The 24995-nt window shown below is 37.6% G+C and overlaps 1 protein-coding gene across 3 annotated transcripts in view; it reads left to right on the top strand.

Moving 5' to 3' along the window:
- The window catches only part of TRAK2 (trafficking kinesin protein 2), a 73623-nt gene that overhangs the window by 7247 nt on the left and 41381 nt on the right, over window positions 1-24995 (top strand). For 2 of the 3 annotated variants that reach the window (XM_070770198.1, XM_019975021.2), the window contains exon 2: window positions 21011-21298. In XM_070770198.1, coding sequence (XP_070626299.1) covers window positions 21208-21298 — 91 coding nt within the window. In that variant the 5' untranslated portion in view covers window positions 21011-21207. Of the gene's footprint in view, window positions 1-18411; window positions 18431-21010; window positions 21299-24995 lie in introns of those variants that run through there. The other variant, XM_070770197.1, reaches the window with a different exon arrangement.

The raw sequence follows: 24995 nt of genomic DNA, 5'->3' as shown, positions 1-24995 counted from the left end.
AACTTGTTCCCCCTCCTACATTGTTGGTGGGAATGTAAATTGGTGCAATCACTGTGGACAGCAGTATGGAAATCCCACAGAAAACTAAAAATAGAATTACCATATGATCCAGCAATCTCACTTCTGGGCATACATCTGGACAAAGTTATAATTCAAAAAGATACAAGCACCCCTGTGTTCATAGCAGCACTATTCACAATAGCCAAGGCGTGGAAACAACCATGTCCATTGACAGGTGAATGGGTAAAGAAGATATGATGTATACATGCAGTGGAATACTACTCAGCCATAAAAAATAATGAAATAATACTATTTGCAGCAACATGATGAAACTAGAGATTGTCCTATTAAGTCAGAAAGACAAGTACCATATGATATCACTTATATCTGGATTCAACACAAATGAAACTATCTATGAAACAGAAATAGAATCAAGGACATAGAGAATAGACTGGTAGTTGCCAAGGCAGAGGGAGGTGGGAAGGGGTTGGATTAGGAGTTTGGAATTAACAGATGCAAACTGATATATATATAAAATGGATAAACAGCAAGGGTCCTACTGTATAGAATAGGGAATTATATTCAGTATCCTGTGATAAACCATAGCAGAAAAGAATATGAAAAAGAATATACATATATGTATGATTGAGTCACTTTGCTGTATAGCAGTAATTAACATTGTAATTCAACTGTACTTCAATAAAAAATAAGTTTAAAAAAAAAGAGTTAGAACACAAATGTGACCAACTGACCAAACAATATTGTTTCATAGTAGGAAAAAAAAAAGTTTTAATAGAAAAAAAGAAAAAAGAAAGAAACTTGTTCCCTGAGGGATCAAGTTCACCCTTCCTAATCTGAACTAGTCTAATTTAAAACTCCAAGTACCTTCTTCATAATCATTCCCACTTCAGTTGGTCTTCACACTGCTGCCAAATTGGCTCTGTCTGCTGTTTGCAATGGCACCCCACTCCAGTACTCTTGCCTGGAAAATCCCATGGGTGGAGGAGCCTGGTAGGCTGCAGTCCATGGGGTCTCGAAGAGTCAGACATGACTGAGCGACTTCACTTTCACTTTTCATTTTCATGCATTGGAGAAGGAAATGGCAACCCACTCCAGTGTTCTTGCCTGGAGAATCCCAGGGACAGAAGCCTGGTGGGCTGCCGTCTATGGGGTCGCACAGAGTCAGACACGACTGCCGTGACTTAGCATGCATGCTGTTTGCTTTGGGGCCTCTTTTTCTTTAACCTTTGCCTACCAGACACTGCCATTCTTGGTACTGAAATCTTTCCATCCTTGAGGAATCCTGTGTTCCTTGAGTAGCACTGTACTAAATGTTACTCCTGTGTGAAGCCAGGCCACTTCAGCTAGAAAAGAACTCACCCCACTCACTATCTACACAGCAGCTCTGTTCCAATACTCATTAAATACTTATTTCTTATCTAGTGGTGTTATCTTATATTCTCAGATTTCTTAGATCATCAAATCTTAGATCTAATCTAGATCATGGAGCTCATTAGAACTCTTCATTAGAGTTCTTAGATCTTTATCTTCCCTTTAAGAGGGAAGATATTACTTTTTATCTCTTTTCAGTACTTGTAGTTTAATTCAAGAAGCATTTATTGAAAGCAGCTTGTTGACCAGTTGTTAATAGTGATCATTTTATTAAAATTTCTTTTATAACTGGCTTCTTAATATGTAATGTTCTGACTTTATTGTTGCTTTATTACTGACTCACATAACCTTGGGGACATTCTGATTAATTACACTCTGTATTATGGCTTATTCATGCTGGAAAATGAGCATACAAAGTCTACCCGTAGTATAGAAGTGGAACTAATTCATGCTGTAAAGATCACTGAGGTCTTTGAAGCTTATCCATATATCTCTGTCAGCTTGCCAAACTGCGAGTTCTTTTTCTTTAGAAAGCTTTCTGACAAGTCATGAAGAATGAAGGAATAGTTCAAATAAAATAGAGTCTAATTTAAGAGTGTTACACTATGTTGTATAACAATGAAGTTGATAGTTACGCATGTTAGTGGTGAAAGAATTCACCCACCAGGTTCAGTTAATAGTTCATTTCAACAACAAATACTTATTGAGTTGCTTGAGCTCCTGCTATTATATATCCATTCTGGTCAGCAAGTGAGAGGAAAGGGAGAAGATAGCACCTTTCTCCTTCCTGTTTGGAAGAGGACTTCCAGAATGTAAATTGGAATACATGTTGTGAAAGAAACATTAAATGCAAAGTTAGAAAATAAAGGTGGTAGGGGAGTCTACTTCAGATCAGGTGAACTGGTAAAAGCAGTTAACATACAAGAGGGAAGAGTATTCTGGGTACGGTGAACAGTTGCAAAGGCACAAGATAGGAGACAGTGTGATGAGGAAGTGGAAGGAAATGACAGAAGGCCTGTGGCTGAGTATGAGCGAGGAGGAGAGTGGTGCAAGATGAGGGAAGAGTAGTAGTCAGGGGCCAGGTGGGGCTGGACCTTGGCGATCTGAAGTGTGAATTTTATTCTGTATATTATGGACATCCTTGAATTTTTTTTTAAAGGAGTTTAATTTTTAAAGCTTTATTCTTTTGGAGAATACAGAGGAGATTAAGAATAGAGTCTGTTAGGTTTTTCATATTCTAAGAGATGATGATGGCTTGAATTAGGATGGTGGAAGAGAGGATGAAGAGAAGTGGGTGCAGTTGTATTATACTACACAGGGATTGATAATGGATTGAATGCAGCAAGGTGAGAGAAAGGAGGTATCTTTGGTTCCGTGGGTCAGTTCATGGATCATGATCAGCTGTGAGAAATGTGAGTGGCGCTCAGGAAGAAGTCTGGTCTGTTTGGGAGTTATTAACATGAAAGAGGTGGTTTAATCTGTGGTGTTGAATGGTTTGTACAAAGATACATGAAAAAAAAAAATGAGAAAATGGTCAAAACTGGAACTCTGGGGAATACCAACATTTAAGGATCAAAAGGAGGAAGTTGGGTGATCCAGTGGAGGCATTTGAGAAAGAGCATTCATTGTAAAATCATAGGCTCCATGAGAGCCACAGGAGGAAAGTTCAAGGAGGGAGTGGTCAGTAATAGTGAATCAGAAGTAACCCAAGATAACACCTAAGAAGGTAGATTAGATTGGTTAGCAGAGATGATTGGCAACTGAAGTCACTAGGGCTTCGCTGGTGGCTCAGATGGTAAAGCGTCTGCCTGCAATGTGGGAGACCTGGGTTTGATTCCTGGGTCAGGAAGATCCCCTGGAGAAAGAAATGGCAATCCACTCCAGCACTCTTGCCTGGAAAATCCCATGGACGGAGGAGCCTGATAGGCTACAGTCCATGGGGTCGCAAAGAGTCGGACACGACTGAGAGACTTCACTTCACTATTGGCAACTGAAGGGAAACTGGTTTCAGGAAAGATCAGACTATAGTGGGGTTGAGGTAACAGTGAGAGACGAGGGGAAGAACATGAGAGTGAATGCTCTGTGAAGAAACTTGGCTGAGGACAGAGGGTAGCAGCTAGAAGGGACCTCAGAGTCTTGGGGAAGGGAGATTTTCAAATTTTTATTTTATCTGTTTTTAATAAAATGGAAGACTTGGGACATGATAATAGGCCATGGAAGAAGGTGAAGCTAATGGAGTATACAGATAACCAGCAGAGCAGTTTAGGCAGGAGTAGAGACTTGTACATTTCATTATTTTTTAACGGGTTGAAATGAAGGAAATGATGAAAAATAAGTTTCTTTCCCCCTTTTGTCTTTCAGCCATGCAGTTCCTCTTCTTAGAGGTTTGCTAATTTGCACTGCCATCAACAAGTGTGTAGATTTATGATTGGCATTGTGCTTGTACTCAATTCTCAGAGTTTGGAGAGACAGCTACTATAGGTTATGTGGGTTTATTGGTGGGAGGAATGAGAGAGAGATGGAGCATAGATAGGGGTTTAGAGAAGACTGAGAAGATATGATATGGAATTGTTATTTAACAGGATAACAGAGGGCATATTTATGGTGTGATGCCTGTAGCTGAAGAACCTGCAACAGCCTCTCCCCACAAGGTTCTGTGATCTTTTCAGAACTTAACTTCTTTACAATTAAAATGTATGTCAGCTTCGAAAATGGATTTCTCAAAAACCCATCACTTGTGGAAAGTAAGTCCGTGTTTGGGTTCTGAGTGCCAAAACGCTGCCTGCAGCTCTTAATTGCTTTCAGTCACAGTCTTCCATTCCACGCCGCACCGTGTTGTGTGGTGCTTTGGGGTTATTCAGCCAGTGATATAAATCAAAACAAAGGGAAGCTTGTTGGCTAAGAAAGAACAGTCTCTGTCTGAAGGAAAGGAAGAGACTGGAAACCAACTACAGTGTCTCTGAGATGGCACTACTTACTGTTCCTAAAGCACATAATTTAACAACCTAAAAAAAAAAAATTTCCTTTCAACCATTCTCCTCTTTTTAGCTAGTACTAGGCTAAAGCACTGAGTGTGACTTTGTTTTATTTTTAGTCACAAAATTGAAAGATTACAAATGAGACTTATATTAGTAGCTAAGTTTTTAAAGAAGATGGTCATTTCTTATTTGATACAGAACTCATTTTAAATGCGTTCATAAACAGCTGCAAATGCTATTTGTGGAAAACATGATAAAACTAAGCAATGAGTCAAAGGTTCAGGTTTAGCTTTCTGACAAAACTGACAACTCATTCTTTTTAGTTATTACAAGGAAAGTGGGTACTGTGTTATTGCTATGAAGATGATAAATCATCCGTTTACCAGCAAACTCTTATACAGAGTTTTTCATAAAGCAAATATAGTGTTTTCTTTCAAATATTGAATCTTAGCTTGATTTTGCTTTCCCGAGCAATTCATTTAGTTGATGTTGGATTGAAATGTACCAATAATCAATTTCATTCATTCAATTACATCTTTAATTCAGTGTGTTGACATTTTTAATCATTAAATTATAGTTGGGCATGTACTGCAAGTCTACTGTGTGTCAGTTTGGTTTGGGGCATACAAAAGTAAAATACCTTCATTCAAGGAGCTTGTAGTATAGTCAGGAAAGAATTGAGCATGTAGTCTGCTGGGGGTATCCAAGTGGGGCAGTCAGTAAATACTGATTAAGGAGCAAAATCACAATACAGATTTTATAAGATTTCCTGAACCATTTTCTCCTTGTTTCCACTGTATGTCTCTAGAGTGATTCATAGTAAACTTCTCACAAAAGAGACGGACCTATGCTTTTCAGAGGAGACAGTAAAGATTAAAGACAGAACGTATTCATAGCCAGCCTAGAGAAAAGAACACCAGGTTGAAAAAAGCACTTGGCAACAGTGTCAAAGGAAGAGAAGCCAGCCAGCTAAATCCCTAGTGCTAGAGGGGTGAAAAAAGAGGTGCTTAAAGAGTGAGCCAAGGGTCAAAAAACAGGTCCTAGGGTTCAGTCTCAAGCAGAACTTTCTGGGTTCTCTGATAACCTGGTTATCTGGTTTCTCAGCCAACAGCAGGTTAGAAAGGGAGAGGCACACTGGCAGCAAAGGTTGATAGCCTCCCAGTGAGGGAGAAAAGAAAATTAAAAGTGGACTTCATAGCTCAAAAAAATTAGCCACTTGAGACCATTTAGCATAGGGAGAAAGAAGTCTTTAAAAGCTCATAATCCTGGAGCATATCACCATGTGTGTGCGTGCTAAGTCGCTTCAGTCATATCCAACTCTTTGTGACCCTATGGGCTGTAGCCCGCTGGGCTCCTCTGTCCATGGGATTCTCCAGGCAAGATATTGGAGAAGGTTGACATGCCGTCCTCCAGAGGATCGTCCCAACCCAGGAATCAAACCCGCATCTCTCATATCTCCTGCATTGGCAAGCGGGTTCTTTGCCACCACTGTCACTTGGGAAGCCCACATATCACCACAGTCACCATAAATTGCTGGTCATAGTTATGCCCCTGCATCATCAAATTCTTTTTATTCTGTTCTAATCTAAAGACTTTTCTCCCTGCCCATTGCAGTTTGTTGGACCTTTCTTATTACTATGTATTAACTTTAGGGGGAAAACATCTTACTATCAATATTTCTAAGAGAAGAAAATGAGGGTGGTGTGGGAGAGTTCGATACAAGGTTCCCCTGATATCAGAAAGTAGAGCACTCGTGTGAAACCTTTTAGAAAGCTGGAGTAAAGTGAAGCAGTTACCTTAGGACACATCTTACTCACAGATGCACAGAATAAGTCAGGATGAAGCACAGATGGTCACAAACACAGTTCAAAGCCATAGTGGATGATGAGATGCTGAATGTAGATCCCTGGGAAGGAGCTGGACGGTGCCTCGCTCACTGCCTGGGATGCCCACTGCCTCTGTAACGATTCTCAGGAAAACAAATGCCTTTTTTCATAAAAGCAAAATCCTCTTTGATTTTTTTTTTTTGTTTGTGAATACAGGTACTTATGTAGGTCCTTCATAAAAGCAAAGTGATGTAAAGTCAACTTTCAAGAAGCAGAGGATACAGATATTAAAGGTTTTGTGGTTTTTTTGCCATACTGCTGTCAAACCCATCTCTAGGGGATGTTTTCACCTTCAGTGTGACTGATGGGTTTAACTGATAAAGCCCTACGTATATGCTCACATTTCTTACAGAAACCCAGGAGAGGCCTATGCAGATCTTTGTAAATCGGGCTAAGGAAGCCTTCAGTTTTCAAATGGTCTCAGTCTTCTATTTCTCACGTGGCTCCATTTTCTCCCTACTGCAGATTGCAAGGATGTGGAGAAGGCAATGGCAACCCACGCCAGTACTCTTGCCTGGAAAATCCCATGGACAGAGAAGCCTGGTAGGCTGCAGTTCATGGTGTCACGAAAAGTCAGACATGACTGAGTGACTTCACTTTCACTTTTCACTTTCATGCATTGGAGAAGGAAGTGGCAACCCCCTCCAGTGTTCTTGCCTGGAGAATCCCGGGGACATCGGAGCCTGGTGGGCTGCTGTCTCTGGGGTCGCACAGGGTCGGACACTACTGAAGCGACTTAGCAGCAGCAGCAGCAACTTGACTACAGATTGATTCATTCATTTAATAGATGTTTATTGAATGCCTGCCATTTGCAAGATATTAAGATAAAGGTGTACTTAATTTTTTGGAATAAGGATTTCTTTTGATCTATAGTCCATGTACTATCTTTAGCAGCTCAGAATAAGAAACAGAAGTATTCCCAATTTATGGTAATATGTTACCATATGGTAATATGGTAATATGTGTTCTTTTCTTGATTGTAGACTCGCCCATTTAAAGGCAAAATCAGTCTCATATTTGGAGTTGTCTTGTTAAAAAAATCATGATAGACTTGGAAACAAAGGTCATTTTGCTTCATTGTAAATACACTCAACTTTGGGATCGGGTGACTCATTTCTAAAAGCAAATGTAAACCAACACTGTGGTGAATTTATGATGTTGATTATAAGTTGATATTTAGAAGTCCAGTTTAAAGCTAAGAAATGCCAATTTGGACTGAAAATAGGGCCTTCAGGACCAGTTACTGTATAATTAGAAGTTAAGTCCTTGAAGCAGATGCAATTTCCGAGGAGATAAAGGAGAGGAGGGTTTTTTTCATGATAAAATCCTGAGGCACTTGGAATATTAGCTATTAAAGATAGATAGAGGAAGAGAATACCTGAATTTCCTCAGCCATCTAGTTACTGTATGCATCAAACTCAGAATCTAATGGTCTATCTGTGTTGCAGATAGCCAATAGTCAGTTCAGTTCAGTTCAGTTCAGTCGATCAGTCGTGTCTGACTCTTCACGACCCCATGAATCGAAGCACGCCAGGCCTCCCTGTCTATCACCAACTCCCAGAGTTCACTCAGACTCACGCCAATAGTCAACCCCCCCCAAAAAAGTACTTGTTCTTATTTGATTCCTGAATTTCACAGCAAATCAAAATCACCCACCACATGTCAGTTCACCCTCAAAAGGTAATCTTATCTCAAAGTCCTGGAGTTGACCATAACAACTGATTTAGAAAATAATGAGTGTTATGTCTAAACTCATTATGTTTTGTTATGTCATTATATATTATGTTATGTCCATAATATAATTTGAATGTCTCTTGTGCAGTAGAATTATATTATTGAAATGGTTACTTGTCTTAGATATGCAGAATTCTAGAATTATATATGTTTGTAAATATGTTTATGATACATATTCTACCCTGACCATCACTCACCCCTATTTTAAGTTATACCGTATTCCTGGTCAAGTAAGCTTGCGTGTCCTGGTGCCATTGATTACTTCATTGATCTGAAGAGCTGTCTTGCCTAGGGTTTTTCTTGTGTCAGCTTTTGAAAACTTTTTACTTCAAAAGGCTTTAAGTAGTTAAGTTTAAAATAACTGAAGGATTTAGGATCATCTTAAAGCCACCAAAAGCAAATTTATATCTTATTGTCAGAGGAGACAGAAATGAGGACACAAAAGAATCTTAAAAAGAGTGGATATGTATGTATATGTATAACTGATTCACTTTGCTGTACACCTGAAACTAACACAATATTGTAAATCAACTATACTCCAGTAAAAATCTTTAAAAAAGAAATGACATAGATTTTTTAACCTCTCCTTGAATTTCTGTGTTTAAAGTTTGAATTTACCTCATTGCTCTATGAAAGTCTGTTTCAAGGTGTCTTCTTGGCTGTTTGATTTGAAGATAAGTCTGGAAGAGCAGATTATACAGGAATATTCTTAAGTTGCCAGCATGATTATATCTATTCCGTTTATTTCTTAACCTTATATGAAATGTTTGTAGATTTTCAGGTGATGGTATCTTTGGATTTATTCTGCTACTTAAATTTTACCAGTCAATCTTGAAAGACAGTGCTTTCTGATTTGTTAGGGAAGGATTTATTTGGTTCTGCAAGTATCGTACATATTTTGGTCCCCACAGAATCTATTATATAAAATAAAATGCCTCTGCTTGAGGTATTTCCCCTCATTTTTGGTTAAGAGAACAGGAAAACCACAAGCTCTATCATGCCATTTACTCTGCATTATCCATCTTTGAAGACCTATAATTGTTTTTTTTATCATTTTTAGCCATTACTTTAGTCAAAAGGTCTTTCCTGGTGGCTCAAACGGTAAAGAGTCTGCCTGCAGTGCAGGAGACCTGGGTTTGATCCCTGGGTTGGAAAGATCCCCTGGAGAAGGGAATGGCTACCCAGTCAAGTATTCTTGCCTCTCCATGGACAGAGGAGCCTGGCGGACTACAGCCCATGGAGGCATAGAATCGGACAGAACTGAGCGACTAACGCTTTCACTTAGTCAAAAGGGCATAATTTTCTGTAAAAAAAAAAAAAAGATTTAAAATATGGTAGCTCTAATGACTTTAGTAATATCCTAGAATATAAATTCCTGACAGCAACTGCTCTTGTGAATGAATATTTTAATATATCTGTACCCAAATGTCATGTGAGTGTCCAGACAGACCCTTTAAGAACTAAGCAGTTGGCTCAAGAGCCTTCAGTTTTATGTTATGAAGAAGCCTAAACTTTCGCTAAGATTTCTGCAGATTCTAGTGTTCTGTGACCTCTGAGTTACTGCCATCTGGATGGGACTTCTTTCCCTTCCCTTCTCTCTCCCCTCCAGCGGAGGGAAAAGTATATAGTTGTTTCCCTGGGCTCATGCAGAGCCACTTTGCCTTCCTTTGTTGCTACAAGGCCTTACCTTCCACCGTAAGTGCATTTTGCATGTGTTTTCCCAAACAAAAAGCATTTCTTTCCTAAGAGGAGCTCTGCTGTTGTATATTAAAATGATGAAATGTGTGCCTTATTAGGTTTAATTTGATAATAATAATCCTTCCAGTAGCTTATTTTCTCCATTTATAAAACTTTACAAAATTTCAGTAATTCATATCAAACTTAGTCTCCACTGTTTACAGAAGTTATAAGAAAACCTATCTTGAAAAGACTTTTGCAGTGTTAGAATTGATTATGTAACCTTGTGTAGTTCTTTTGCCGGGTGGTTCAAAGATGGTGCACTCTTAGATAGAGTTTCAGATAGAGGTTAAGTATCAAGTTGCTCTTTCTCTTAGAGAAGAAAATCACTAAATTTTGTGAATGTGAACAGTCTACCCTTTTGAGGTATGCATTTAGTAATTTTGAGCTATTCATTAGATGGTAAGTAGGTTTGTTTAACAAATATAAACTTATTATATGCCACTTTTAAACTCTTGTCATCTTTGAACTTTTAGCATTTTTCCCTTAAAAATTTTTTTTTACCAGATAACCAAACACCTGAAGATGTCAACATCAAGGCTTAATCTCACTTTGTATTTTTTAACTACTTTTTTAGTTGAAATCTAGTTATACTGCTTTAGAGCAGCTAGATAGTAATAGAAAAGTAACATGGCCTTTTAAGAAATTGTCAGGAACTGTGCCCCACATAGTTTACATCGCAGAGATTGCTAGTTCTGCATATACTCTCTCCAGCAAGTGTTTTCATGTCCAGGTACATGTTCAGACATTAAGGACTGAAGAGATGCAATAGTAATGATACGATAAGTAGTCTGTCTAAACAACAGTAGGATTTCATCGGTTTTTAAAATTTTTTCCCTTGTATCTCCATACCTTGCTCCAAATTCTCCCACTCTCTTCTCAACCAGGCAAGCATTTTGATGTTTATAATGCAGAAAACATTAATTTATGTGAATTGCATTGTGGCATCTCTCATTTTGCTTCCTGCTTTATTCACTCAGCACTGTATTTTTAGTGCTGTGTTACTCCATGGTGTGTATCCACATTTAACCTATTAGTCTCCAGGGAGCAGGCCCTTACCTTATTATCACAAATAGCAAGGCAAGAAACAATCTGACACCTGTCTTTTTATGTGCTAATATGAGAATCTGTTCAAGATAGATATACCCAGGAGCAGAACTGCTGGATTGAAGGGTATGTGTGTACTTAATTTGACAGCATAGTTTCTAGGGGTCTTCTGAATGGCTGTATTAGTCTGCATTCTCACCAAGGGCTTTTTATTTGGGTAAATTTTTATAGAATTAGAAGAGTTCCTCTAAGGCCAGTAATTAGTGACAAGAAAGGATTACCTTAGGTAAGAATAACGGTTAATAACTCCTGAATTATTGCTAGGTGGCACTCCCAGATAGATATAGAGAGATATAGAGCAATGAGATACGAACCATGCTTTCTTTAAAAGCATGTTCTTCTTGAGAGCCAGGGCTGCTGACCATGTGGAGAGGATCTGAGTCCTGTTTCTTTTAAGTCTGTGTGCCATGACCAGGTACCATGAAATGGCGTGATTTGTATTTTATAATTCTACCTCCTTATCTATTTAGCTTTTACATTTTGTTAAACACATAACTAATGCTTACTGTGTACCAAATACTACTGTATATGCTTTATAAATATTAACTCATTTAATCCACATAAAATAGGTCCTATTATTGCTCCTATTTTATAAATGAGAAAACTGAGGCACAGAAAGACTGTTTTAATATTACCAATTGGTGATTGTGGATAATTAATGAAAAGCCTATAAAAATAAATGGGGTATGTAATTTATTTCATAATCCATTATAAATATAAAGGTTTTATTTAACTTTTCTGACTTTAACTTTTGAACACCAGTGTGTGTAACTCATTGAAATGCCAAATGGAAAAAGGAAGCACATTTACTAACATGTTTAATATTATACTTCCAAAAATTGGAAAATAAAATCCAATGGTAATGATAATCTTTATTAGATGGCATAGTTATTCAAACCAGGGGGGTGGGGAAGGGGTTCGAGAGAGGGGACATACGTATGTTAATGGCTGATTCGCGATGTTGTATGGCAGAAACAACACAACATTGTAAAGCAGTTATCCTCCAATTAAAAATAAATTTTTTAAAAAAACTTGAAAAAAAAGATGCCAGCACACCTGGGTGTATGAATTTTCCAGATAGGTAAAACTTATTTAAACACCATAAAATATTATTTCTTAACATTTTCTTTTAAATCCTGCTTTCCTAACTTCTTGAAGAGTAGGCATGAGAGCATGATTTAACATTTTCCTCATGATTGGGATCATATTTTAATAATTGTCATTGTACTTTGATGAGGATGTAGGTGTCAAACATGAAACAGAAGGCTTCTAATAATGACTAGACCTGGCTTTCTTAAAAAAGTCCCTAATGTTTTTTTTCTTTTGGATTATTTGTCTAATTTTGTAAAAGGTACTATATGGAATATACAACCACAGTTGTATAATATGCCTGCTGTAAAATTAATCATTGACTCACAGATGGTTCCTTGCCTGGAAAATCTTCTTCAGTGTTGCTGTGGTGGTTTTCAGTCAGTTCAGTCGCTCAGTCATGTCTGACTCTTTGCAACCCCATGGACTGCAGCACGCCAAGCCTCCCTGTCCATCACCAACTCCCGGAGCTTGCTCCAACTCGTGTCCATCGAGTTGGTGATGCCATCCAACCATGGTGGTTTTAGCTCTTAGTGATTTGATGACCCTGATGAATCAGATACATATTAGCAGTCACCCATTCTCTTGCTATTTACTGTTTGTTGAGGAAGGATAGAGAAACAGTATCCCTTTCTACTGCCATAGTTCAGACTGGATTATTGAAACATAAATTCATTATCTTTGCAGACAGGACAGTAGACTAATTTTTTCTTCAAACCTTCTTCAATATTTGGCTTGAAACCAAATGTCACGCATAAGCGACATCTAAAATTACGTCTCTCCAATCACTTCTGGGCCTTTTGGCTAAGATCAAGTGGAAAACTACATCTCTAAATGTATAGGACAGAAAGTCCTGTCCTTGCATGGTAGATTTTCTTTCTTATAAATCCTCTGAAACACAAGCTTGTCTGCTTAAAACCTGTAACTTCTGAAAGTTTCTGGATAGGGGCAATGGATGCTACAGATCAAGTTCAGCTCCATGGATGCTATGGATCAAGTTCAGCTCCGCCGATCACCAGTAGATGAAATGATTTCCAACTCAGCCATTGTTATTTATAGCATGTTTATTTTATATGTGTATACTTTTGAGGTATCTTGTAAATATTATAAAGCCCCGTTTTGTCTCTGAAAGCAGTACTGGTGATAGATGGATCACCATGAAAATACAAATTGTGTAAAAAACTGAAAGTGAAAAAATTACGCATGTTAAATTTATGACTGGGTAACAAAAATGATTATTAAGGACAGTCCCAGGATGTGCCAGTACCTTTGACAGGCAGCCAAAGGTGAAGAGATATGAATGTCTAAAATGGGATGCCTGTTTAGTCAAAGTCTAATTCAGGTTAAAGTTGAAGTTCAAGAACTTGAAGGCTGGGTATGATGAGTGAAAGTGGTTCTGTGGAAACTTATCAAACACCACAGATGGCACCGTGGGATCATGGCCATTTCTAATCTGCAGGTGAAACTCTAGTGTGGATTCCTTAGCTGCCAGAGGTTCCCTCCCTTCTGTTGGTGGAGATTGTGGAAGGGAGGGGTTGCCTGCCTCAGTAAATGTTCATTGTAAACAAAACAGGACACTTTTTTTTTTAATGCCAGAAATATACCAGCTCAGAGGAAATGTGGACCCCAAAAACCTAAATCTCACTCATAGTTTTGGACTTTTAGACTAATGGATTTCACAGCCTTTTGGAATTCATCCTGTTTGTAAGTAGAGCTGCCTCTCTGTATTTTATACTCTGGAAACCCTACTGGTCATCAAATTGAATGACACACAAAAAAGGGGTCAAGATTTTGCTGGGACCACATAGCTCCTGGGGTGAGCTCTACAGCTGCTGGTAGCATAGGTGTGCTGGAGGTGGTGTACTGGAGGCGGTGTACTGTGGCTCACCCGTGCAGCTGGCCCTGGCGTCGTGTGTGGTCTCTGCCTTTGTGAGATCTGTTGCTCACTATCCAGGGTGGATTTCAGAGGTACACCCCTCCGCCGCCACCCCTTTTTCAGCTTTTAGCACAGAAACCTTCCTGTAGACTTTTTTGTAGTTTAGTATCTGACTTTAAAATTATTGTGGGGTTTTTCAGTAAGTTTTATCTTTTGATGTAGCCAGAAAATTAATGAGTCTCTTGAAAGTCTGTTGTTTAATGTAGGAACGTGGTACGTTTATTTTATGTTTGAAATTGTACAGTTTATCTTTGGTCTGGATTAAGGTTCTCACTGCCTACCAGAGCTGCTGCTGGAATTAGTGATTGTCACTGTTCCCATTTCTCCAGGCAGATCAGCAGCCAGCATGTATTTTAAATTAATCCCCAAAGTATTATTTGTACAATAAAAATTTTAAGTATATTTTTTCAATTTAAATATTTGTCACATCATTATAGTTACTGTAATTATAGGCTCTGCACTCTTGTCCAAGTGAAGTGTCCCTGAATTGTTTTAGCCTATCCTGTAAAGCTGTTTTGGTCAGAGTATCCTGTTTTAAGGAAGTAGCAAGATTTTTTTTTTTTTTTAATGGCACAGGACCTATATTTAGGCCCTCACTGTTGACCATTTAGTTTCCATGGCTAAGCTAAACTAAGTCATCCGCCTGTTGTATTCTGCCAGCAGTATTTATATCAATGACATGTTTTGTTTGTTCTTTTTATGTCTCATTGTTATTAAAATAAGTCACTGGGCCGGTTTAGTTTATTTTCTCCTAAATGTGCGAGAATTACAAAAGCTGGCTTCTTGTTAAATAATGCATGCTTGGTTGATTGTTTTATGAAGAAAAGTGGTGAAGTTGTTCCTAAAAAGAATGAATATAGATCCAGCATAGCAAGTAGAAAGTACTCAAGGAAGTGTGTGTGTATGAACTAGGAAAGGCACTGGATATGTACTGTTTGTGCTTGCCAGAGTTTAGTTTTGACTGCATTTAGGACTGTGACGCTGCAGACTTTCTATTTATGCATCACGAGGTAGAGAGAAAATGATAAAGGGCACTAAACTAGCATCACTCATTCAGAGGACAGGAAGTAAATGTGACTTCTTAGTTGCAAGAAGATATCATAAAGCAATCAACCGTAGGCTTTACAGTGTGTACAGCTTTCTGTAGTCTTGAATAATTATAATGATAAAGATAAAATAGTATTATTTGATGGTGATAGAAATAATAATAACTAATATTTGCATAGCATTTACTGTATTCTGAGGTATTGTTCTAAGAGCTTTACATGTAGTAACTCATGGAATTTCCCAGTGACCATCTGAGGCAGGTTCTTCTATTATCCTCTTGTAACTCACTTAATCTCCATAAAGGAGACATGTTATTAAGGCCACTTACAAATGAAGAAATGAGGTTAAGTAACTTGTCCAAGGTCATGCAATATTAGTAGAACTGGGGTTCAGAATCCATGTTCTTAACCTCTGTGACAGGCTCAATAATGGCCCTCCAGGATACCTAGACCTTAGTCTCCTGGAACCTGTGAATATTACCTGATACAGCCAAAGGGATTTTGCAGAAAGGACCACATTGAGGATTTTGAGAGGGGGAGATTATTTTGGCTAATCCAGTTGGGCCTTAAATAAAAGTATGATTGTCCATAAGAGGGAGATAGCAGAAGATTTGGCAGAAGACGGTGATGTGACAGGGGAAGCAGAGAGAGAGAGAGATCCGGAGATACTGGCTTTGAAGATGGAAGAAAGGCCCCTGAGCCAAGGACTGCAGCTCTAGAAGCTGGACAAGACAGGAGAGGAATTTCCCCCTAGAGCCGAAAGAGGAAGCATAGCTCTGCCAATACCTTGGTTTTTGGTTTTGATCCACTGAAAGTTTTTCATCCCTTGAGGTCCAGAACTGTAAGATAATAAATTGGTGTTGTTTTAAGCCACTGAAATTTGTGGTGATTCATTAGAACAGCAATAGGAAGCTAATGCCACTAGTTACAGTTAAGCTTTTATGGTCAGCAGCCCTTCCCCAGAATCCATGAAGGAATCAGTTCCGTAATAATCTCCTTCAGTGGTCCTGCTTTATGGCACTTGTTGCTTTATTGCTTAATCTTTATCTCTTTCTAAATGAAGATTTTTCAGTGGTAATCTTTAGACTACATCTAATACATAAAGTAGCCATTCTGAGCTCAGAGTTGACTGTTGGGTCAGAAACCTTAGAAATATTAAGAAGACATCATTTTTTTCTTCAGGGCCAAGTTAAAGGGGGTAGCTGGAGGGGATGAGTGTCACATTTCAGTGTCCACTGTACATCTTTACCGAGTTAGGAATTTCTGTTATTCATTTTGGTGCTTATCATACTTGACCCTCCCTGTAAAGAATAATTGATTATTACTTCTGCCTCAACAATTATAAACTGGGAAGTAATGTGCTCAGAATCAGAAAACCAGTAAATGAGATAAAATTCAGGCTTGTCTAATGCCAAGGTGCATACATTGTCCTATATTGCTATATATATATATATATATATATATATATATATCCTATATGTCAGAATTGCTGCTGCTGCTAAGTCACTTCAGTTGTGTCCGACTCTGTACGACCCCACAGACGGCAGCCGACCAGGCTCCACCGTCCCTGGGATTCTCCAGGCAAGAACACTGGAGTGGGTTGCCATTTCCTTCTCCAATGCATGAAAGTGAAAAGTGAAAGTGAAGCCACTCAGTAAGTGTCCGACTCTTTGTGACCCCATGGACTGCAGCCTACCAGGCTTCTCCATCCATGGGATTTTCCAGGCAAGAGTACTGGAGGGGGTGCCATTGCCTTCTCCGGTCAGAATTGCTAGTCTAAACTAATCCTAGGGAGGAGTTCAGATCCTAGACCAGGGCACAGCCAATGGGTTTCCTTAGTCCTAAAGAGTCATAAGGAAGAACATACTGCTTCCAGATCACCCCTGACCTGGTGCACAGTGTGTAGGTTGGTCAGGTTCCTGAACTGCCCTGGAGACCTAGATTCTTCCTGCATGACTCTGGAGATGGACTTAGTTCTGTGTTCACCTGGGTTTCTCTATTCTTGTATATGACAGTTAAGCCCAAATCATTAACAAAACCTCTGAAACTAATTTAAAAGCAATTCTCTAGACTAAAGATGGATACCAGCATCCACAGTGAACACCCACATACAGTTTTTTGTGTTCCTGTGTGCTATAGTAAACATAAAAAACAAAAATGGGAATCATAACGAAAATATGAGATTAAACCAGCCAGTGTATAACAGAGTAGCAAGCAGAAGATCCCGAAGTTATCAGTAGATTTCCACAGTGGTCTTTGATTACAGTATGATTAAGGACCACAATTTTGTTTAAGAACCCATTTGGACCATATGAAAGGCATTTGCTTTTATTCCTTTTCATCCTCCTCCTCCTCATCCTGCCTCTCTTCTTTCTCTTTCTTCCTTCTTTCACTTTCCCTTCCCTCTCCACTTCACAAGCAATTTGTAACTTGCTGCTGGTGCTGCTGCTGCTAAGTCGCTTCAGTCATGTCCGACTCTGTGCGACCCCATAGATGGCAGCCCACCAGGCTCCCCCGTCCCTGGGATTCTCCAGGCAAGAACACTGGAGTGGGTTGCCATTTCCGTCTCCAATGCATGAAAGTGAAAAGTGAAAGTGAAGTTGCTCAGTCGTGTCTGACTCTTCGCGACCCCATGGACTGCAGCCTACCAGGCTTCTCCATCCATGGGATTTTCTAGGCAAGAGTACTGGAGTGGGGTGCCATCACCTTCTCCGAATTTGTAACTTATGGACTTTTAAAAAATATTTTATTAGAACTTGAAAATAACTTTTAAATATACTAGTAGGTATAGAAAATAGAAGTCTGTTCCTTACTGAAATTCTTTAGAGATAGTGATCTAATTATAAGTATACCTAAATGTAGGTGGTTCCCTATTTCAGAATTTTGAACTAGGAAACTATTGATATATACAGATGGTTATTTGATGTCTGAATCATTTTACTACTAGATCAGGAGTCTGAAATCTTTTTCTATAAAAGGTCAGATAGTAAATATTTTAGGCTTTGGCTGACTATAAGGTTTTCATCACAGTTACTAAGCTCTGCCATCGTAGCATGAAAGCAACCAGTTGACGACACATAAGGGAGCGTGGCTCTGCTCCAGTAAAACTTCACTCATAGAAACTGAAATTTGAATTTCACATATTTGTTACACATCCATGAAACATTTTAACTTTGATTTTTTTTCTTTCCCCCAACAGTTTAAAAATGTGAAACCTGTTCTTGGCTCACAGGTTACAGAGAACAGGTGGCAGGTCAAATTCAGTCAGTACATTTGCTGACTCTGAACTAATGACCTATTAGACAGTAGCATGTTTATTCTTATATTTGCATTACCATTCTATTTTTAAGAATATAGCACTGGAGTATTATAATTTGAAAGAACTTGATAAAAATTACATGTGCTGTAAGGACTTACATAACATGTGATTTTCAGTTGCCAGCTCAACGGTTATCGATTCTTTGTGGACAGAACTCTTAGTTGAGATTCTGTTCAGGCTCCTGGCGGTCGAGTTCTTCAGGGAAGGTGCTTTCTTCTTCCCTTCAACTTCAGGGGGTGGGTGTAGGCAAATCTTAATTGGTTTGATCCCATTTTAGTTCCATTGCCCTTGCAGTGGTTAATTTGGAAATGACAGCTTGGACAGTAAGATAGCACATGGGGAAGAATTTAATTGCATGCAATAGACTGAGTTTGGATAGGAAAATGAGTTTTTGACAACTGGAATTAAAATTAAAGTACCTAATAAATACTTTCAGCTTTACTTCATGTTGCACTGGCTTGTACAGATTACTATATTGACAAACATATTTCAAGAAAATAATTGTTTATATAAGATGGAATTTTAAAAATTTATTAGTTTTCTGAATTCAAGTATAGGAAATTTTTTCTTATACCAACATAAAATTATAAACTTCTCTGGTAAAGACTGTTGTTTATTATGTTTTTTTCCTTATACATTTTTTATCCATTTATGAAGTATAAAAACAGCAACCCTATGCCAATAACCACAGAGGTTTTTTTAAATTTTACTTGTCCATGATAATCGGAAAGCCTGGATATTACAAACCTCAGTGTATGCTCACTATGCTCCATTCTTTTTCGTGATTACTTACAGCCTGGCTTTGGGCCTAACCTCTTGGTTGGACTGCTTTCTAGATCATTACTATTGATTTTATGGTCTCTGTATACCCCCTTTTAAAAACCAGATACCTTTTTTGACATTTCTGTGTGTTTAACTCTTTTGCCCATTCTATCTCGGAAATTCTCTTTCCTAGTGTTTGCTGGGATTGTGTCTCTGCAGTACCTTAGTGACCATTTTCAGTCTCCTCTACTGCTTGTATTTTGGTCTTCTCTATTTCTTGGTGGTGACTCTTGTTAAAAAAAAAAAACAACACAGTGTTTATGATGCCTGTAAATAGTAGGCATGAGAACGATTTAGCCATAAATAGAAGCTGCATGTTGCTAAGTAGACACTATTTAGTAGAGGTTGTCTTTTGATATAAAGCTAGGGTTAAAATTAATATTAAACAGTTTTTTAATTGGCAACAATTAGGTTTTTTTTAAGTACACACATGTATTTAATGCACTGTATTGTTTTGTGTTCCTCTGTAAACTGTTTCTTTATGAATGTTTTGATTCCAGTTGTGTGTGTATTTTTTTTTTTTTTTTTAAGAAAGTACTATATGAGCATCCTTATGCCTACATCTTGGCATACTCTGTGAGTATATCCATCGTATAAATTCTTACTGGTAAAATTGTTAAATTATGGTGTATATGCATTGAAAAGTGTAGTAGGCATTGCTGAATAGCCTTTCTGAAAGCTTGTATCAGTTTGCACTTTTATCAACAGTATGAGTACCACTTTTTCCATATCCCCTCCAACAACAAACATAGTGTTTGTTGATCTAATGGATGAAAAATATTTTCTTTACATTTTAATTTATTTTAATTATAAGTAAGGTTGAGCATCTTTTATATCAGTAATTTTCAACTGGGAGCAATTTATCCCTGTGCCCAGGGGACATTTGATACTGTCTGGAATTGAGGGGGGGGGCTGTTAAAACTGGAAGCAGGTCTGGGAAGAGGATTCTTCTATCATGCTGCTAAACATCCTACAATGCACACAGCGAAGTATTATCCAGCCCTAAATAGCAGTAGCACCAAGGTTGAGAAACTCTGCTTAATATTATTCCATTTCCTCTTCTTTTTTGATTTATTATCTGTAATTCTTAAGTTATTGTTTGCTTTAGAGTTTATATATACATTTTTGTAGTTCAGCTTTGAGTAGTAGTTTACTATTTCCTGTATGGTATAAACACCTTGCTATAGTAAATTTCCATTTTTCTCTTCCTGGCCTTTGTGCTATTGTTTTAATACATTTTACTTCTATATATGTTATAGACCCCACTGTATATTATTATTATTTTACTTTAAACAGTAGATTACATTTTTTAAACAGCTTTAATGAATTATATTTACATTCTATGTGTATGCGTGCTCAGTCACGTCTGACTCTTTGTGACCCCGTGGACTGTAGCCCACCAGGCTCCTCTGTCCATGGGATTCTCCAGGCAAGAATACTGGAGTGGGTTGCCATTTCCTCCTCCAGGGGATCTTCCCAACCCAGGGACTGAACCCGTGTCTCTGGTGTCTCCTGCATTGGCAGGCAGATTCTTTACCACTGGCACTACCTGGGAGCCCCTATAATTTACATTAGATTGCACATATTTCAAATATACAATTTGATAAGTTTTGACATGTATATACTTGTGAAACCATCACCATCAAAATAATGAACATATTTATCATCCTCTAAACTTTTCTCCTGTCCCTTGGTAATCCCTCCCTAGCCCCAGGCAACCAGTGATCTGCTTTCTGTCACTGTAGGTAGGTTTACATTTTTTTGATTTTATATAAATGGAATCATAAATTATGTACCTTTTTTGTCTGGCGTCTTTCATCCAGCATAATTATTTTGAGATTTATCCACGTGGTGTGTGTATCATTAGGAAAACATTCTTAATGACATATATTCCAGGTAATTGAATTGCTGTTATTAACAAGCATGCTGAATTCTAAAGTCACTTGATGTGTTCTTTGTTTTAGGTCATGACCATCCAAGGTGTGATAATCACATGAGAGGACTCTGCTCCAGATGTCATTTGACTCATCAAACAAAAATCTATTTAAAAGCAAATATCCCTTTGACCAGAACCTTTCTTTATTCAATGGCTTGATGGATTTCCTTTACTCTGATTCAAACCAAAGCTATCCTTCTCAACCAAAACAAAAAAGGATCTTGCATGAGTCAATCCCAGGATGCCACTTTTACAGCACCAATGGGTGAAGAAAACCTCATGAATATCAATCACAGAGACTCAGAGAGCATCACTGGTGAGTCCAGTTTAATAAATGAAGTGCTCTTGCCTACAGGACAAAATGCATTTAAGACCCGCCATGATGAAACTCAGCCTCTCTCTCCAGCCTTGTCTTCTCAGAGACCACTGAATTAATCTCTCCTTCCTCAGGTCTCCTATCACAGTGGTCCCCAACCACAACTGGTTTCATGGAAGACAGTTTTTCCACGGATTGGGGCAGGGGTAGGGGCTGGTTTCAGGATGATTCAAGCATGTTAAATTTATTGTGCACTTTATTTCTATTAATATTACATCAGCTCCTCCTCAGATCTTTAGACATTAGATCCCAGAGGTTGGGGACCCCTCTTACTGCATTATCAAAATCTGCCTTGGATGTTGTTCCTTGTCTATGTCTGACTCCCTATATCTGTGAGCCCTGACCAGTAGAAACTGCGTCATACTCATCTCCCTTATCTTATCTTCCTATTCTCATCTTCCTATCTCCGAAAAGACAGAGTTGCTATCTATGCTCTGCAGTCACTTAACATCAGTATCTGGCACATAAAGCTCTCAGGACATATAAGTTTGCAAAACAGGTACAACCCTGTAAGTCCTCATCTGCAAGACTAAATTTTAAAAACTCTGTATACCCAACTTTTTTTCTACACTTTGGTTCTAAAACTCATTGGTCCATAAAACCTGACCTGTCCAGTTATTTCTAGATTTATCCCACTTTGTTTGAATGTTTGTTTGCTGAAAAATGTATTATTGTGTTTAAATATGGAATACTGCTACAAAACTAGTTGGAGGTATATAACATACAGTAAATGCACAAGACTACTTTTCTAAAACTCCATAAAATTCTGAAACGCATCTAAATCTGTAGGGTTTTTTCTCTGTTTTTATTCACCAGTACTGAGATATGTATATTAAGATGCACCCATTTTAAGTGTAGAGTTTGGTTTTGACAAATATGTACACTCATGTAACCACCAGTACAATCAAGTTGTAAGATATTTTTATTATCCCCCCAAAGTTCCCTCATACCCAGATCTCTCCACCCCTCAACTGCTAACTCCAGTCAATGTGCTTTTTGTTACTATGATAACAGAAAAAAATTGCTCGTTCTGGAAGGTCATATAAATTAATCTGTCTTTTGTGTCTGGATTTTTTATGCAGCAAAGTGCTTTTGAGATTTATCAACATTATGGTGTGTGTCAGCAGTTCATTTGTTTTTATTGCCAAGTTACAACTACTAAATGCTGCTGTTATAGCAGTAAAGATGTCATAGATGATACATAAAAGAACATATATAGTTGTTTCAATAAAACTTAATTTATAAAGCCAAGCAGAGGCAATAGGCTAGAGTTGGCTTCTGGGCCATAGTTTCCTGACCTCTTCACAACATAACACTTGGTAGCATCAGTGTTTTTATTTTAACCATTCTAGTAGGTGTGTCTGGTATCTCTATGTGGTTTTAGTTTCTTTTTCCCTGAAGACTAATGATTTTCAGTCTCTTCTTGTGCTTATCGGCTATTTCTAGGTACTTGGAGTTTTCTATTTAAATCATTTGCTCACTTTTATATTTGTCCTACTATTGAATTATAAATGTTCTTTATATATTCTATGTAAATTCTTTGTTAGGTAAAGGGGTACAAGTATTTTCTTCCAGACTGTGATTTGCCTTTTCATCTACTTAATGGTGTCCTTTGAAGAGCAAAAGTTTAAAATTTTGGTGGAGCCCAGTTTATCAAGTTTTGCTTTTATAGTTCATATTTTTTGTGTCATTTCTAAGAAATCTTTGCATAGTTCAGAATCACAAAGATATCTCTTCAGTTTTACCTTTAAGAGTTTTACAGTTTTTGCTTTTACGTTAAGGTCAACTGTCCATTTTATAATTAATTTTGAATATATAATCAAGTTAGGGTCCAGATTTTTTCCCCCAGTTAAATGTTTAATTGTTCCTGCACCATTTGTTGAAAACATTGTCTTTTATGCTGTTGAATTACTTTGGTAACTTCATTGAAAAATCATTTGATTTTTATATGTGTAGGTCTGTTTCTGAACTCTCCATTCTGTTTCTTTAATCCCCAAGTCTATCTTTACATAAATACTACAATGTTTTGATTACTATAACTCTATAGTAAATCATTTTATTACTATTTTTAATTTGTTTCTTTTCTTTCTTTTTACTTAAACTTTTATACAAATGATCCAATGCTAATTGTTATTTTTTGGAATTTAAGAAGTTATTAACAAATGAAAAGACAACACAGTGTTTGTACAATCTGGATTTTAAAAGCATTAATTTGGATTGGTCCTGTACAGAAATCTATAGTAAATCTTGAAATCAGGTAGTATACATTCTCCAACTTTGCTCTTCTTTTTAAAAACTTATTTTGGCCGTTCTTGACCTCTCACATTTCTATATAAATTTTAAAACCAATGTGTCAGTTTCAGCCAAAAAAGAGTGATGGAATTTTGAATGGCATGATACATACTTGATAGAAAATTGACATCTTAAGACTGTTAAGTCATCTAATCCATGAACATGATATATCCCTCCATTTATTTAGGTCTTCTTTAATTTCTCTAAATAGTACTTGCAATTTTTGTTACACAGGTCTTCCACATACTTTGTTAAATTTAATCCTACTTTTTTTTTCCTGCTACAATAAATAACATTGCTTATTCAATTTTATTTTCCAGGTGTTATTACTAGTATGTAGAAATGAAATTTATATATTGACTTTGTATTCTGCAACTTTGCTTAACTTAGTTTTATTAACTTTGTCTACATAAGTCAATAGTGCTCTGGATTTTCTCCCTAGTCTTTTTTCATTTGAGATAGTTACCATTGCTGTGCCTTCAAGTCTACTTTTCTTTTCTTCTGGAGAGTGTCTAATATGTTAATGCTATCCAGTGAATTTTTAATTTCAATATTGTACTCTAGTTCTGGGGGGCTTCCCTGGTGGCTCAGACGGTAAAGCGTATGCCTACAATGCAGGAGACCTGGGTTCAGTCTCTGGGTTGGGAAGATCTCTTGGAGAAAGAAATGGCAACCCACTCCAGTATTCTTGCCTGGAAAATCCCATGGACGGAGGAACCTGGTAGGCTACAGTCCATGGGGTCGCAAAGAGTCGGACACGACTGAGTGACTTCACTTTCACTCTAGTTCTATTTGAATTTTAGAAGTATACTTTTGTTTCTCTTTTCATCAAATTTAAGTTTTCCTCTTAAATCTTTGAGCATATTTATAATGGCTTTTTAAAAATTTCTCTTTACTAATTTTATCATTTTTGTCATTACTGGGCTTGTTTCTGTTGATTTATTTTCCAACTGGTAATGGGTTACAAATTGCTTATTCTTTGCATTTCTAGTAACTTGTTATCAAATATTTTCAATGTTACATTGATGTTTGAATTTCGTTGTCTTATTTGGAAAACTGTTATTTTGGCAGGTCCTTAAATTATTTGCTGATAAGATCAGTTCTTTTGGGTCTTTTTTTTAATCTTTGCTATCTGAGTTTGTAGATCACAAGACCATATTCCATTATGCTTTATTCTAGCATTAATTTAATTCTACTACTAGCAGGCACAACCCTTCTAGGATCTTTTGATTGTCTCAACTTTTCATTTTCTTGGGCTCCAGAATCACTGTGGACAGTAACTGCAGCCATGAAATTAAAAGATGCTTGCTCCTTGGAAGAAAAGCTATAGCAAACATAGGCAGCA

Source organism: Bos indicus, chromosome 2, assembly GCF_029378745.1.
Source record: "Bos indicus isolate NIAB-ARS_2022 breed Sahiwal x Tharparkar chromosome 2, NIAB-ARS_B.indTharparkar_mat_pri_1.0, whole genome shotgun sequence".
In the NCBI taxonomy this organism is placed as follows: domain Eukaryota; kingdom Metazoa; phylum Chordata; class Mammalia; order Artiodactyla; family Bovidae; genus Bos; species Bos indicus.
Note: the sequence above shows the minus strand (reverse complement) of the source record. Positions and strands in the feature narration are given on the sequence as shown.